The sequence below is a fragment of the Schistocerca americana genome, chromosome 4 (assembly GCF_021461395.2).
Source record: "Schistocerca americana isolate TAMUIC-IGC-003095 chromosome 4, iqSchAmer2.1, whole genome shotgun sequence".
NCBI classification, from domain to species: domain Eukaryota; kingdom Metazoa; phylum Arthropoda; class Insecta; order Orthoptera; family Acrididae; genus Schistocerca; species Schistocerca americana.
Genome location: NC_060122.1, coordinates 777,609,372 through 777,625,437, shown reverse-complemented (window position 1 = coordinate 777,625,437; position 16,066 = coordinate 777,609,372). Strand labels below are relative to the sequence as shown.

The 16,066-nt window shown below is 41.7% G+C and overlaps 1 protein-coding gene and 1 pseudogene across 1 annotated transcript in view; both read right to left on the bottom strand.

Moving 5' to 3' along the window:
• The window catches only part of LOC124613899, a 57,461-nt gene that overhangs the window by 33,766 nt on the left and 7,629 nt on the right, over positions 1-16,066 (bottom strand). Inside the window, exon 2 of the mRNA XM_047142647.1 lies at positions 7,762-7,866. Coding sequence (XP_046998603.1) covers positions 7,762-7,866 — 105 coding nt within the window. The remainder of the gene's footprint in view (positions 1-7,761; positions 7,867-16,066) is intronic.
• Positions 1,616-1,733, bottom strand: LOC124614474 (annotated as a pseudogene).

Genomic DNA, 16,066 nt, shown 5'->3' with positions numbered 1-16,066 from the left:
ACTATTCGGTCGAGTAGCTCCTCAGATAGGTGGAAACAATACATTGAAAGCCTCTATGAGGGTGAAGATTTGTCTGATGTGATAGAAGAAGAAACATGAGTCGATTTAGAAGAGATAGGGGATCCAGTATTAGAATCGGAATTTAAAAGAGCTTTGGAGGACTTACGGTCAAATAAGGCAGAAGGGATAGATAACATTCCATCAGAATTTCTAAAATCATTGGGGGAAGTGGCAACAAAACGACTATTCACGTTGGTGTGTAGAACATATGAGTCTGGCGACATACCATCTGACTTTCGGAAAAGCATCATCCACACAATTCCGAAGACGGCAAGAGCTGACAAGTGCGAGAATTATCGCACAATCAGCTTAACAGCTCATGCATCGAAGCTGCTTACAAGAATAATATACAGAAGAATGGAAAAGAAAATTGAGAATGCGCTGGGTGACGATCAGTTTGGCTTTATGAAAAGTAAAGGGACGAGAGAGGCAATTCTGGCGTTACGGCTAATAATGGAAGCAAGGCTAAAGAAAAATCAAGACACTTTCATAGTATTTGTCGACCTGGAAAAAGCGTTCGACAATATAAAATGGTCCAAGCTGTTCGAGATTCTGAAAAAAGTAGGGGTAAGCTATAGGGAGAGACGGGTCATATGCAATACGTACTACAACCACGAGGGAATAATAAGAGTGAACGATCAAGAACGAAGTGCTCGTATTAAGAAGGCTGTAAGACAAGGCTGTAGCCTTTCGCCCCTACTCTTCAATCTGTACATCGAGCAAGCAATGATGGAAATAAAAGAAAGGTTCAGGAGTGGAATTAAAATACAAGGTGAAAGGATATCAATGATACGATTCGCTGATGACATTGCTATCCTGAGTGAAAGTGAAGAAGAATTAAATGATCTCCTGAACGGAATGAACAGTCTAATGAGTACACAGTACGGTTTGAGAGTAAATCGGAGAAAGACGAAGGTAATGAGAAGTAGTAGAAATGAGAACAGCGAGAAACTTAACATCGGGATTGATGGTCACAAAGTCAATGAAGTTAAGGAATTCTGCTACCTAGGCAGTAAAATAACCAATGACGGACGGAGTAAGGAGGACATCAAAAGCAGACTCGCTATGGCAAAAAAGGTATTTCTGGCCAAGAGAAGTCTACTAATATCAAATACCGGCCTTAATTTGAGGAAGAAATTTCTGAGGATGTACGTCTGGAGTACAGCATTGTATGGTAGTGAAACATGGACTGTGGGATAACCGGAACAGAAGAGAATCGAAGCGTTTGAGATGTGGTGCTATAGACGAATGTTGAAAATTAGGTGAACTGATAAGGTAAGGAACGAGGAGGTTCTACGCAGAATCGGAGAGGAGAGGGATATGTGGAAAACACTGATAAGGAGAAGGGACAGGATGATAGGACATCTGCTAAGACATGAGGGAATGACTTCCATGGTACTAGAGGGAGCTGTAGAGGGCAAAAACTGTAGAGGAAGACAGAGATTGGAATACGTCAATTCGTGGCGGGCCGCATCAAACCAGTCAGTAGACTGATGACCAAAAAAAAAAAAAAGCTCCTCAGTTGGCATCAAGAGGTTGAGTGCACCCTGAAAAATGGCAACAGCGCATGGCGGCCTGGATGGTCACCCATCCAAGTGCCGGCCACGCCCGACAGCGCTTAACTTCGGTGATCTCACGAGAACCGGTGTACCCACTGCGGCAAGGCCGTTGCCAAGATCGCTGGTAAAGTGAGGACATAGTTTGTGCGGCGCCTCTTAGGACTCCATAGCAAGTGCGCATCATGCAGCTGAAGTTGGACACGTCTATTCGGTGGCGGAATGCTGCGCTTCTATATGGATTCATAGCTCCAATACGAACAAGCTTGATATTGTTCTAAACGACACTATGCGAACTATCAGCGGCACAATAAAATCCACCCCTACTGCATGGCTGCTCTCCTTGAGCCATATACCACCACCGGAGTCACAGCATAAAAATCCTATTATTAGAGTGTACCACAAGATTAAGGGGGGTAGGACGTCAAACGGGCCGACTTGGAGCAGGAGAAGCATCACAGGACATTTTAATTTCCAGTGTCTACACTTTTACAAATAAATTCATAAAACTTTGTCAGCATGACCAGGAAGGATTCAGAATTCACACTCATAGCAGTGGAAGTTCGAAAACATAACGAAATAATTTTCTTTACATGTGAAATTTCATCATTTTTTTCACTTACTAATGGCAGCATTTGTTGCTATAGGTACACTTTTCTTCATAAGTAAGAGAGATATTCGAAGAATTTTGCACAGCATACAAACCATACTTACAGGTGTATGAAACTCTAGAATTTTCCACATCTATTAAGAACTGTGGCAAAAATTGAGGTAATTAACTATAAAATTTGTGTTTTTTCTAAACATGAAGTTTAAAATATAACAGCTCATTCGTTTTTTCATAAATTAAATAAATTCTAGAGTTTCATACAGCTGTAAGTATGGTATGTATGCTGTGCACAATTCATCGAAGAATCTGTCTAAGTTATGAAGAAAAGTGTACCTATAGCAACAAAGGCAGGCATAAGTAAGTGAAAAAATGATGAAATTTCACATGTAAAGAAAATTATTTTGTTATGTTTTCGAACAGTGTAAATCCCGAATAGTTCCTGGTGATGCTGACAAAGTTTTATGATTTTATTTGTAAAAGTGTAGACACTGGAAATTAAAATGTCCTGTGGTGCCTCTCCTGCTCCAAGTCGGCACGTTCGACGTCCTGCCCCCCTTAACTTGCAACCACTCATACACTACGACATAGTTGGGTGGCAGAACATTGAAGTCAAGAAGACCAGCCCTAGACACTGTTAAAGAACCGATGAACTGAAAAATCAGTGACAAAGTTTCAGGATGACAGAGAAACCTCAATCACGCAAAATTACACCGCTGTGGAGAAGTCCCGACGCCCTCGATAAATGGGAGAAGATACCATCTCCAAAATGTGAATGCGGGGCCAAAAAAACAAGCAACCGGACATATAGTGGAAGATTGCCCAAACTGAGCCTCACCCACACAACAGCAGACACGACAAATAACTAATTCACAGCTGATTTCAGTGCTCATTTGTGCGCAGCCAGTGTCTTGAGAAACGAATGAAATCGGACAGAAACACGCAGATTTTAAAATTATAAATATGCGGTAATTTCATGGTTCGTTTGAGTGTACTGAGAAAAGGCAAATTTGGTAGTTTACAGAGTCTTGTTGAACTAGAGGAGATTGTAATGATATAAAACATCATAGTAGTTGCAGTAAAGGAAACAAAAGAAAAAAATCGGAGTAGGAATTAAAATCCATGGAGAAGAAATAAAAACTTTGAGGTTCGTCGACGACATTGTAATTCTGTCAGAGACAGTAAAGGACCTGGAAGAGCAGCTGAACGGAATGGACAGTGTCTTGAAAGGAGGATATAAGATGAACATCAACAAAAGCAAAACGAGGATAATGGAATGTAGTCGAATTAAATCGGGTGATGCTGCGGGAATTAGATTAGGAAATGAGACAAAGCAGTAAATGAATTTTGCTGTTTGGGGAGCAAAATAACTGATGATGGTCGAAGTAGAGAGGATATAAAATGTAGACTGGCAAAGGCAAGGAAAGCGTTTCTGAAGAAGAGAAATTTGTTAACATCGAGTATAGATTTAAGTGTCAGAAAATCGTTTCTGAAAGTATTTGTATGGAGTGTAGCCATGTATGGAAGTGAAACGTGGACGATAAGTAGTTTGGACAAGAAGAGAATAGAAGCTTTTGAAATGTGGTGCTACAGAAGAATGCTGAAGATTAGATGGGTAGATCACATAACTAATGAGGAGGCATTGAATAGAATTGGGGAGAAGAGAAATTTGTGGCACAACTTGACAAGAAGAAGGGACCGGTTGGTAGGACATCAAGGGATCACAACTTTAGCATTGGAGGGCAGCGTGGAGGGTAAAAATCGTAGAGGGAGACCAAGAGATGAACACACTAAACAGATTCAGAAGGATGTAGGTTGCAGTAGGTACTGGAAGATAAAGAAGCTTGCACAGGCTAGAGTAGCATGGAGAGCTGCATCAAACCAGTCTGTGGACTGAAGACCACAACAACAACAGTAGTTGCAGACTGCTAATGGCATCTGGAAGCAGATTCAGTTATCGCAACAGTAATGTTCTGTTTCTTCCAGCAGAGGCCGCAGAGATCAGTATGAGATTGTTTACGGCCGTTAGTAGACACGCTTTGTTTCCCAGGTTAGATTCAAATACTGTCTGCTAGCTTTATTTACAAATTAGCATACTGTTTGTACTTTATGATTTAATAATAAACTTAAATCTACAAATGATAATTTTGGGTACTTGAAACTCTTTATCAAAGTCTAGCTTCATTGGTCAGTTTCGGAAATGGCATTGGTGGAAATATGGAACACGCTTTTCAGTGTTACAACCACTCTTTTGTTTTGTGAGCGTCACCATGCCAGGAAGCAGGTTATGGCCTGATATAAGGGGAATGCGACAGAAATGGGGCCCTGAAGATTTCAAGTAATAATGGTTGTCAGGGATAAAACTAAGACTCTAAAGGAACCAGCAAGTTGTTTCAATACATCAAAAGCAACACCATTTAGAAAGTTTAATAGAAAGAATATAGATGTAAATACTGCAACACATGAAGGATTAGTTAGAGAACCTCTTCCTCCCCAATAAACAGTAAAGGACTTTGTTGATTAGTGCCTACTGATGGAAAAGAAGTTTTATGGATTCAATCATAATGACGTAAGGCGAACGGCTCATCAGCTGGCAGTAAGAAATGGAGTCTGCAATCCATTCAGTGATCATATGGCTGGAAAGGCATGAATGGACACAAGAATCAGCTTTCAGTACGAAAGCCTGAAGGAACATCATGTTCTCCAGCTGTCGGCTTTACACGAGAAGGTGTCATTAAATTTTTTTATCTTCTCGAAGCCGAATACAAGAGACATTCTTACCCTCGTGACCAGATATTCAGTGTTGACGAGTCTGGTCTTAGTGTAGTGCAAACAAAAATTCCACCTGTAATTGTTAATAAGGGAAGAAAACAGATAGGAGCCCTCAATGCTGGAGGGAGGGGAAGTCTAGCGACGATCATCACGTGCATGAGTACAGGTAGCAGCTTCGTGCATCCGCACGCACCAGTTTGACAGACAGACTAATGAAAGCTGCGTCTCCTGGAGCTATTGGAAAATGCCATATATCAGGCTGGGTACAGTCTTATCTATTCACTAAATTGTTAATCCACTTCACTGAACCTACAAAACCTACAGCTGAATCCCCAGCCTTGCTCATATTGGGCAGACATTATTCTCATATCAGAAATATAAAGGTCCTAATAAAACGAAAAGGTAAACATGTAACTATCCTCTGCTTGCGACATGGACTTCAGCCCCTGAAGAAGACTTCCCGGGTTTCCCAAAAGACATATTGAAGTGAAGGAATAAGACAGGCACCACGAACAGGCGGTATGGACACCTCTGATATTGGGGAGAAGTTCGGAAAGACATACATCAGCGTCCAGAGAGGTGCAATAGCGGTCAGTGGACTGATATTATCCGGCATATATTCACTAATCAGAGGTGTTTTCACGGAAGCTGATTTCACTGCAGCTGAAGACGAAGAAGAACAGCCGGCCGGAGTAGCCGAGCGGTTCTAGGCGCTACAGTCTGGAACCGCGCGACCGCTACGGTCGCAGGTTCGAATCCTGCCTCGGGCATGGATGTGTGTGATGTCCTTAGGTTAGTTAGGTTTAAGTAGTTCTAAGTTCTAGGGGACTGATGACCTCAGAAGTTAAGTCCCATAGTGCTCAGAGCCATTTGAACCATTTTTTGAAGAAGAACAGGTTGCTGACAGTGGTGAAGTACTCTGTAAAGATGAAGATGATGACCTACAAACTTCTGGAAGGGAAACCGTTGGCGATTCCAAGAAAGGCAATAGGGGGCGAGCGGAAGAGCAGACATCAGATCCATCAACAACTGCAGGCGATATGAAGCCACAAAACATCTCTTCATTCCCAAGTGCAAAAAAATAAGTAGGAAAGCACTTTCGGCTACTGTCCTACTAGTCTACCCTATAGAAATGCGTTAAAGTGTTCCACAGACAAGAAGCAAAGTGAACAGAATTTACAGCAGAAGAAGACATCAATACAGATGGCACAAAAACGATCACCAAGTGAAATGAAGATGAAAGTTCTAGCCTGGTAGAGGAAATAGAAAGGCTATCTTCTGGCAGTTCAACTCGGTCGGAACCTGTAGGGGAAAAGTTCCTGAAAACGATGATCCAGACTGCCTGATTTGTGGCGGGGCATTTAAAAAGTCAAAATCTGGAGAACTTAGAGTTCACCGTGCCATGTGTCAGGCAAGGTTATGTTGTGCAGTGGTCGTAAGAATTAAGTATTCATTTGCGGCTTTTGTTAATGAAAAACTGTTAATTGTGAATTGTAATTGTGGTTTGTAGCTCATAAAAATAACCCTACTACAAATTTACATTACAATTTGGGATTTACTGCTAGGCGAGATCAAAATATAACTTAATAATTTCATTAATAAAAATATAAACTTGCAATGTTAGTTTCATATTACCACCCCGCCTCAAAATGGTCATAATTTATAGCAAGTTAAAAAATCTACTGTAATTATTGAACATATTCATTTGTCATGAAAATTATTATTGATCCTTTATCATAGATATATAAACTAACACAGTGACATTTATGTTGCAACTTCCAAAGTTTAAATTTAGTATTTTGCTTTAAACGAAAAAGTATTTGATATTACCTCGACTTCGCCCCTCATTTCGTGCGAGCGTTACTTCAAAAAGTAAGTTACACGCGTCTTCCAAAGTTAAGGTCATGGCGCAAATAGAATGTGCATTGTCAGAAAAAAGAACACGTTCTGCGTTTCCTGCAACGCCCTCCTGTTGCAGTACGCATGACAGGTCCAACACAGCGTACAACTGAAATGGCGCAGCATATGGAAAGGTAGTCCAAAGTCGAAGTACTCGGGACAACACGATTCTTCTGGGCAAAACGTCTAATATTGAAAATCACAGTGACATTAAGGCATGAAATTGGATCAAGCGGAATGTCGCATCCAACCATAGTGTAATGGTGCCAACAATTTGACCAAGGCCGCACAGACGTTGGTGATGCTGATGACGCAGAAAGGTCACAGATGACGCCATCTGGGAACTGATTCGCAGCAATTACAGATTTTTCAACGATGATTACGTTCACACAGCGGTACCCAAATGTCCAAGGAGCGGATTTCTATCGTCGAAAAACTCAACCATTTGTAAAATGTTCAAATCAATCTTTTTTACGGAGACTTGGTGGCTGAGTTGAAAAATAGTGTCATGTTTCGGTGTCACTACGAACTGCAGTGTAGCAGTCAATAAAAGTTACTTGGCCTGCCAAAGTAACGCTTAACTTACTTTTTGAAGTACCTTCGCAACATCTCTCACAAACGAAAATAAATTATGGGGCAACAAGAAGATAAAAAACTAATCAATCTTTGTTGTAGATGTGTATTATATAAAGCATTCACTTCGCCAGTAATAGAAACGAATATCGATATTAGTTATTTTAGAAGGAGCACTGTTTCAGTAAGGTACTCAATTCTTAATTGCCACAGCTCGCAAGAGAAAATGTACACTAAGATTTTCAATATGGTCACAAGAAACCAGTTATATATCGCATCACAGCTGGCTCTTACCTTGGAACAATTGTCAGTGCAGATGATCTGGCCAGGTTCACTGCAGCCAGCGTCTCGGATTTGCTGCAGGCGGTGTTTCAGTGAAGAGGCCTCCGTCAGTACTGCCTGCAACATACATCACAACTGTCGTCGAGGAATCTAAGGACTTCGAGACATTTCAGTATCAAACTTTTGAGGAGCATACCTGCATCATCCGGCACCGAATACATGTATTTTACAGAGCGCATGAATCAGAAAATAAACGGATTGAGCGATTTCCTCTTATGAAGGTGCACTGAATAGCAGCAGACGCACGAAGTTAAATGTACTAGGCAAGAGCTTTGATACCTGCAGCTGAGTTCAACATTGATGTTCCTCGGTGAACCGCAGTCAGTATCTACATCTACATTTACATCTACATCTGCACCTACATGGATACTCCGCAAATAACTCTTAAGTGCATGGCAGAGGGTTCATCGAACTACCTTCACAATGATTTTCTATTATTCCAGTCTCGAACATTGCGCGAAAAAACGAACACCTGTATCTTTCCGTGCGACCTCTGATTTCCCTTGTTTTATTATGATGATCGTTTCTCCCTATGTAGGTCGGCGTCAACAAAATATTTTCGCAATCGGAGGAGATACTTGGTGACTAAAACTTCGTGAGAAGATTCCGCCATAACGGGAAACGCCTTTGTTTTACTGATGTCCACTCCAAATCCTGTGTCATATCTGTGACACTCTCTCCCCTACTTCTCGATCACAAAAAACGAGCTGATGTTCTTTCAACTTACGCCGTTAATCCTATCTGGTAAGCATCCCACGCCGTGCAGCAGTAGTCCAAAAGATGACGGATAAAGGTAGTGTAGGCAGTCTCTTTAGTAGCTCTGTTGCATCTCCTGTTTTGCCAATAAATCGCAGTCTTTGGTTCGCTTTCCCCACATTTTCTATGCATTCTTTCCTATTTAAGTTGTTCGCAATCGTAATTGTCAAGTATTTATTTGAATTTACGGCCTTTAGGTTTGATTGATTTATCGTGTAACCGAAGTTTTTTCGGATTATTTTAGCACTCATGTGGATGATCTCACACTTTTCATTATTTAGGGTCAACTGCCAATTCTGATCGGACTGATATCTTATCTAAATCGTTTTGTAATTTGTTTTGATCTTTTGATGGCTTTAGTAGACGATAAACGACAACATCATCTGGAAACAAGCTAAGACAGCTGTTCAGATTGTCTTCTGAGTCGTTTATATAGGTAAGGAGCAGCAGAGGGCCTATAATACTAGCCTGTGGAACGCCAGAAAGCACTTCTGTTTTACCCGGCGCCGCCCCGCCAATTACTACGAACTGTGACCTCTCTGACAGGAAATCACGAATCCAGTCGCATAAATGAGACGATACTCCATAAGCACGCAATCTGACTACAAGTCTCTTGTGAGATACAGTGTCAAAAGCCTTCTGGAAATCTAGAAATACGGAATCAATTTGAAATCCGATGACAATAGCATCCAACACTTCGTGTGAATATAGAGCTAGTTGCGTTTCACAAGAACGATGTTTTCCGAATCCGTGTTGACTGTCTGTTAGTAGACTGTTGTTTTCGAGGTAGTTCATAATGTTCGAACATATATTTCAATATCCTCATGCATATCGACGTTAATGATATGGGCCTGTAATTTAGTGTCTTACTCCTATTGCCTTTCTTATCAGAAGTAATTCTGTAAACAGTTACTGCGGCTTGCTCATCCAATTTTGTAACTCAGCAAGCAGCTACTCTTCCTTGAGTTGTCCGCTTAATACTCTCTTTATCCCTACATTCTGAAGTTTGAAAAATTTGCAGCTCACATCATACTCTCAGTTCTATTGAGTAAAATAGTGTGACTGTGTAGATGAATGGGGTGTGAAAAGGGCAGACAGAACCTGAAAATTTAGATAAATATGCATGTTATACCTCTCTTTAAATTTTACACTTTTTAACCGTATTCATTTCGCAGAGTCTCAGAAGGGGTTTTGATAACCACGATATTTATCTTCCTAATTCTCCACACGCACATTCAAAAAGAAATTCTGTAGAACGTCCCTGCTAAGAATACGTATTGCGTTTTTTAGGACCAACAAATAAATATGTTACGCAACATTCACAAAACGTCTCCCACAGCATAAGATGTTGTCAGTGTTCTAGCCTAATCGAGAATGTGTAGACAGGATGTTTCAGAGGAAAGTCCGCAAGATCTCGGAAATTTCAATGCGGTGTCACACACTTGAAGGTGGAAGGCAGTTTGCTGGCCGCTGCTGGATCGGCGTCACACTGCGGCTTCGTGAAACGCACTACACAAGTTGGAGTCCCGTATGTAGCTGTGGGCTTTAATTGTGTAGATTCTCTATATGCATCATAATGTTCGGTGAAATGGTTAGTTTCTAATTTAATGTGACGTGCATCTTCTGAAATCAGAGTGTACTTAAAATGTGTGACTGAAACATCCAAACGGAACCACAAGCCGTACGTGTAAGATGTTAAAGGTCACGTTTCCTTAAGCGACGAATACAGCCTCAACTTGGCAACAACTTGGCTCGGTGCACTCATTATAAACAACTTGGCATTCACGGTAGAATGAATTGTGCCTTAGCGGAGCCATCCGACAGACAGCAGCTAAGGAATTTTTATATAATTGGATCACAATTCCTTCACTCTGGTGACTTCTAAAGACATCCGGCCTACGAAACAGAGAGGACTGCGTAACTAGTAGCAGCAGCTGCATATGAAAAGGGATTGATAGCCTAGTTTTATGAGGGACGACAAGGATTGCATGTTCCACCCCTCACGCTCTCCAATGGCACCTGAATCATCTAGTGGAATGGTAGAACAAATGTAGACTCCAATATCATCCACAGCAAAACCAAGTCAGCATTCAATGTTTCCATTACCCTTATTTCACATGTCCATTTTCAGCCAACCCATTCCTCTTACTAACGCGGCTAAGTACTTAAAACTAAGGAATCTAAACTGGAATACACACCTTCTAAGCATCCAGGAGAGAGAAAGAAACCGACTAAAACCACTAACAGTCTGACCTGACATTATATTCACCTAAAAATTCCTCATTGTATCATCTTAATTAATGACCATGTTGTCTGGACCTCCCCCCCTCCTAAAGTTAACAGATTTCAAGAAATACATTCTAAGGGAAAAAAGACAGGCAGACACACACACACAGAGGGAGAGAGACAGAGAGAGAGAGAGAAGGAGAGAGAGAGAGAGAGAGAGAGGGAGAGAGAGAGAGAGAGACGCACCACGAAGGAATTACACGAATGGGACGGAAATCGATGGATGTGATATAAATGTCAATACATGTCAGGCAGACAAATGATTACAATTTCAGAAAAATAGTGGATGATGTGTTCAACAGAAATAAGTTCACAAATTAAGCAATCAACAGCACGTTGGGCCACCTCTGGCCCTTACGCAAGCAGTTATTCGACTTGGCACTGCATGTTGTTGCATATCCTCCTGAGGGATACCGTGCTAGATTCTGTACAACTGGCATGCTAGATGGCCAGAATCTCGAGCTGGTTGGTGCGCCCTGCCCGTAATGCTCTAAAAGTTCTCATCTGGGAAGTTGGGGAGAGTTCCGGGGACTTTACTGGCACAATGTAGGGTTTGCTAAGCACGAAGACAGGCAGTAGATACGCTCGTCGTGTGCAGGCTGGCACTGTCTTGCTGAAATGTAAGCCTAGGATGGTTTGCCACGAAGGGCAACAAAACGGGGCGTAGAATATCGCCAGAGCACCACTGTGCTGTAAGCGTGCCTTCAGATGACAACAAAAGGGGTCCTACTGTGAAAAGAACTGGCAGCCCAGACTATAAATCCTGGTTGTCGGGCCGTATGGCGGGCTACAGTCAATTTGATATCGCGTCTCCAGACACGTCTTTGCTGATCATTAGGGCTCAAATTTTAGTCCAGTCAATGAGATTCCAGGTCGAAGGCGTGTCTCGAGACTCTCTGGATAGCGATGGGATATCAACCTGGTTGTCGCTCGCCACAGAGCCCAAAAAAACACGTATTATGGTCTGGAATGCCATTTTTCATGTCAGAACTCCTTTCCTTGTCATCCGCATCATCCTTACATCACAATGGTACGTAGACGATATTCTACGCCTTGTTCTGTTGCCCTTCGTGGCAAGCCATCCTGGGTTTACAGTTCAGCAAGATAATGCCCACCCACACGGCGAGAGTTTTACGGCTTGGCTTCTTAGTTGTCAAGCTCGGTCGATCAATGCCAAGAGGAATAACTTCTTGCACAAAAGCCAGATGTTGACCAACGCGTTACTAACTTGATCAAATTGCGAAGCTCTTATGGTTTGTTTGTCTGTACATGCCAATTTCTGGCCTGCCCCTGTGGCCGAACGGTTCTAGGCGCTTCAGTCTGGAACCGCGCGACCGCTACGGTCGCAGGATCGAATCCTGCCTAGAGCATGGATGTGTGTGATATCCTTAGGTTAGTTAGGTTTAAGTAGTTCTAAGTTCTAGGGGACTGATGCCCTCAGATGTTAAGTCCCATAGTGCTCAGAGCCATTTGAACCAAACATCTGTCCCATTCGGATAATTCGTTCGTGGTGAATCTTGTTTTTTATTTTATTTTTAATAAAGCGTTTCCCCACATATAGCGTTCGACAGGTGCCTATACTGTAATTTCAATGATGAAGAAAATAAAACGTATAAAATGTTATAATATAGTCATAGTTATTTCTTTACATCAATCGGCGCGGGTAGCCGTGCGTGTAAAAGCGCCAGTTCCGGGAAGGGGAGGTACCTGGTTGATACCCAAGTCTCGCCATGCTTCACAATTCGCAACCACTTATGAAAACGTTCGCACTCTTTCACTTGGATATCACTAAACGCAGACAGACTGTTCGGATCAATATGACCCGACATAATAAAATGCTGGAAAAACTTCTACTTACACGAATTTTCCGTCAGTTGTAAGCCACCGACATTGTTGTTCTTTTACGTTAATGATCATAGCGATAATAATAACAGTAATAGTAATAACAATAATAACAATATTACACAAAACTTCACTAAAAATTTATTATTTTAATACTAATGCAATGTATGTTAGGAACAGCAGACATATCCACCAAAAGGCCACTCTCAACAACCGTCTGTCGTCTGCCCATATCACTTTTTTTCCTTCTTACTCACTACAGTTTGGACAGAAGTAGGTGACGTGTGTTTTGCGTACATGTTTATTACACTTTCCATACAACATGTTTGGGTTTATTGTCATTGCTTGAAGGACAGAACTTCCAGCGTGCACGTTTAGTAGAGTTTCTTCTTGTTACTGATTTACCCACACCTGTTACTCCTTCAGGGTCTTGGATGTTCCTGACCATTCAAAGAATCTTTTGTTCTTGGAAAATGCTTCCTTGACGCAATGTGCTCTGCAACCAGTAATATTCAAAGTTCCTCCAAAAGTATTCTTCTTCTAGTCAATCTTCTTACATTCCAGTTAGAGTCAATAGAAGTCCACAAGACGTAGGCATTATAACCAGCAACATCAGGAATATTGTAGTAAACTATCATGGGCCATCTACTGCCTTTTCGTTTGCGTGTCTATGTACCCGACAGCTGATCGAATGTGTCTACAGCCCCTTTGGTTGAATTATAATCTACAATCATTTCTGGCTTCTTATCAGCCCTGTCACCTATTTACCCGTCATGGTGGGGACTGCTCGTTAGTATGACATTCTTATTTCTCTTAGGAATATAATTGACCACCGTTGTGTTATTTTTGAAGTAAAATGTAGAGCTATGAACCTCCTTGTTGGTTGTATTTTGCGGAAGCTCTGGCTTATTTTTACGTATGGTTCTTAACATTGTTAGTCTCCATTTCAGGAGCAGGTGTCCCAAATTGTATACGAAAAAAACTCACGTGTTATATTCTGACCTCGCAAATTAGAAGTAAGATTAGCAACTACTCTCATTTCCTGATTTTTTTTTTCTGGTGCTGCTCCACTCTCCTTTCCTGTACAAATTTGGGCTTTCAGTACATACGAAGATTTGCTGTCACACAGAGTCCATATCTTGATCCCATATTTTGACAGATTGCTTGGGATGTGCTGCTTAAATGGACAGCGGCCTCTAAATGTTACCAGTCATTTTTTCCCCTGGATTACACTGTTTAGGAAGGACTTGTAACCACTTCTCCCAGACACTGCGAATTGCGGCGAGTTTATCAGTACGTCGTCTTTCCTCTCTTGTGGATTTCTTATCAAATCGCAAGTCGCGCGACATTTTAGAGAATGTTTCTAGGGACATGGTTGATCGAAATATGTTCCGCCCAGTATCCTTGTCCAACAAACTTTTTGTAGGTTCCCCATATGAGCGACGTACACCCACAAGGAATAGGAGTTCTAAGTACGCGTGAATAAGAGAATCACCGTTGTTCGCCATTGTTTACCATATATTCGTTGCCCTCAATATTTCACGTCTCTGTTATTTCATTCTGCTTCTTGCATACCTGGTAATTCCCGGGTGACGTTCGAAGCAGGTAGGCGGCAGCGTTGTGCTGGTAATTGCAACTGCCATTCTGTGTTCCCGTTTTTAGAAACAGGAGTCTGTACACTACTTGGAACAGGCTGTGGACTGTCTTCAGTGTCGTCAGAACAATCGCTTTCAGATGCAATACTGACATGACCTTCGAACTCGGAATGTGATCCTTCGTCTGTTGAACTATTTATAAATTGTTCCAACTCAGCGTAAGTCAGTGATGTAATGACCATGACGTCACAATTAAGAATTATTACAAAAGATAGAGAACACAAACTGAGTAGGAACAATGGATAATTCGAACAGTTGACAAGTCGTAACGACAAGTCCATTGTTGTAATGCAGCGCCTTTGATGACTTGTTGACTGTTGAAAGTAAGTATGAACAATGGAAGCAATTTCTACTACAAAATATGAGACAACCAGAAAGCACTTGACTTAAGACTATTCGTATTAATGGTGGATCGCACTGACCCGGATATTACATACGTAACTCTGAAGGCTTATGACCCGATGAGTTACAATATTTTAAAACTTTTCCAACCACATACTGTCCTTCCATTTTCAGACAAAATGCCAAATTTGGTAAAGTTATTTTCATATTTAAATAATAAGAAACGAAATTTATAACCAATTCGGGTCATTAAGCAACCCATGCCAAATCCATAAATAACCATGCTGACCCCGCATATATGCGGGACAAAGCCACAAGAAAAAGGACAACCTAGTCATTTTTTTTTACTGTTTTTTTTGGGGGGGGGGGGAGGGGGAGAGGGTCATGATCTCTTGGATCAGCGCCTGCTCATATCCGTCACCAACCCTTCTTCCCCCCCCCCCCCCCCCCCCCTCATTTTCTTCTTTTTCTAGAACCGGAGCTGCGATCAATCCACACACCCCAACCGATTGAGCAGCGAGGTGTTCGATTGCGATCCGTCGATCACCTCTAGCGAGAAAGTCCGCGCTTTCAACATTGCAGGTGTCACAGCTATGTGCGACCAGCCGGCACGAGGGAGATTGGACAGATTTGCGCGGTGGTGACAGATGCCTCGCCCAGCGACTCACCGTGCTTTTGTTCAATTCCAGGTCTCCGTAGACTTTCTTCGAGCACCTACGAATATCTGCGATGCTCAAGTTTTCCACCAAAAGAAACTCAGTGGCTGAAACGCACTACCGTTACAGACGCCGTTTTGGAGGCTGCGTGTAGCGTGGCCACCTGTCGGAACTTATGAAACTACAGGCGCTGCAGCAGGAATATTCAACGACGTCCCACATCAAATTCCGCATTTTTTCAATCGAAATTGGCCGAGAAACAAAATGTGTTGCATTACTTATTGAACGTCCCTCGTACTTTGCGCCCACAATCACAATGTGCCTAGTTTAATCCGTATGACTTCTTTAACGTATGGGAATTTTTTAAAAATCTGTTTACGATTAAGGAAAGACTTTCGCTCTGGCTTTGTCAATTCAGTTTCATAAAACAAATACAGGCACGTTTACCTTCATTTACATAAATATCTTAGGCACTGGGCTGATTTAATTGTTAACGAAAATCATTTTGTATTTAAAAAAAAATATATTAATGCTTGATGTCTTATTACACCTCCCTTGGCTGTGATCTAGCTCAATTCGTTTGGTTTCGCAATTCACTTTGGCGTTTCTATTTTTGGCCTGACGCTTATTTCAATCTGTTAACAGCTCGCTTGAGGGGTTATATCTCTGTTGACGCCTTAGTTTCATTTGTCTTCAAAAGATGAGGGAGGAGGCATTTGT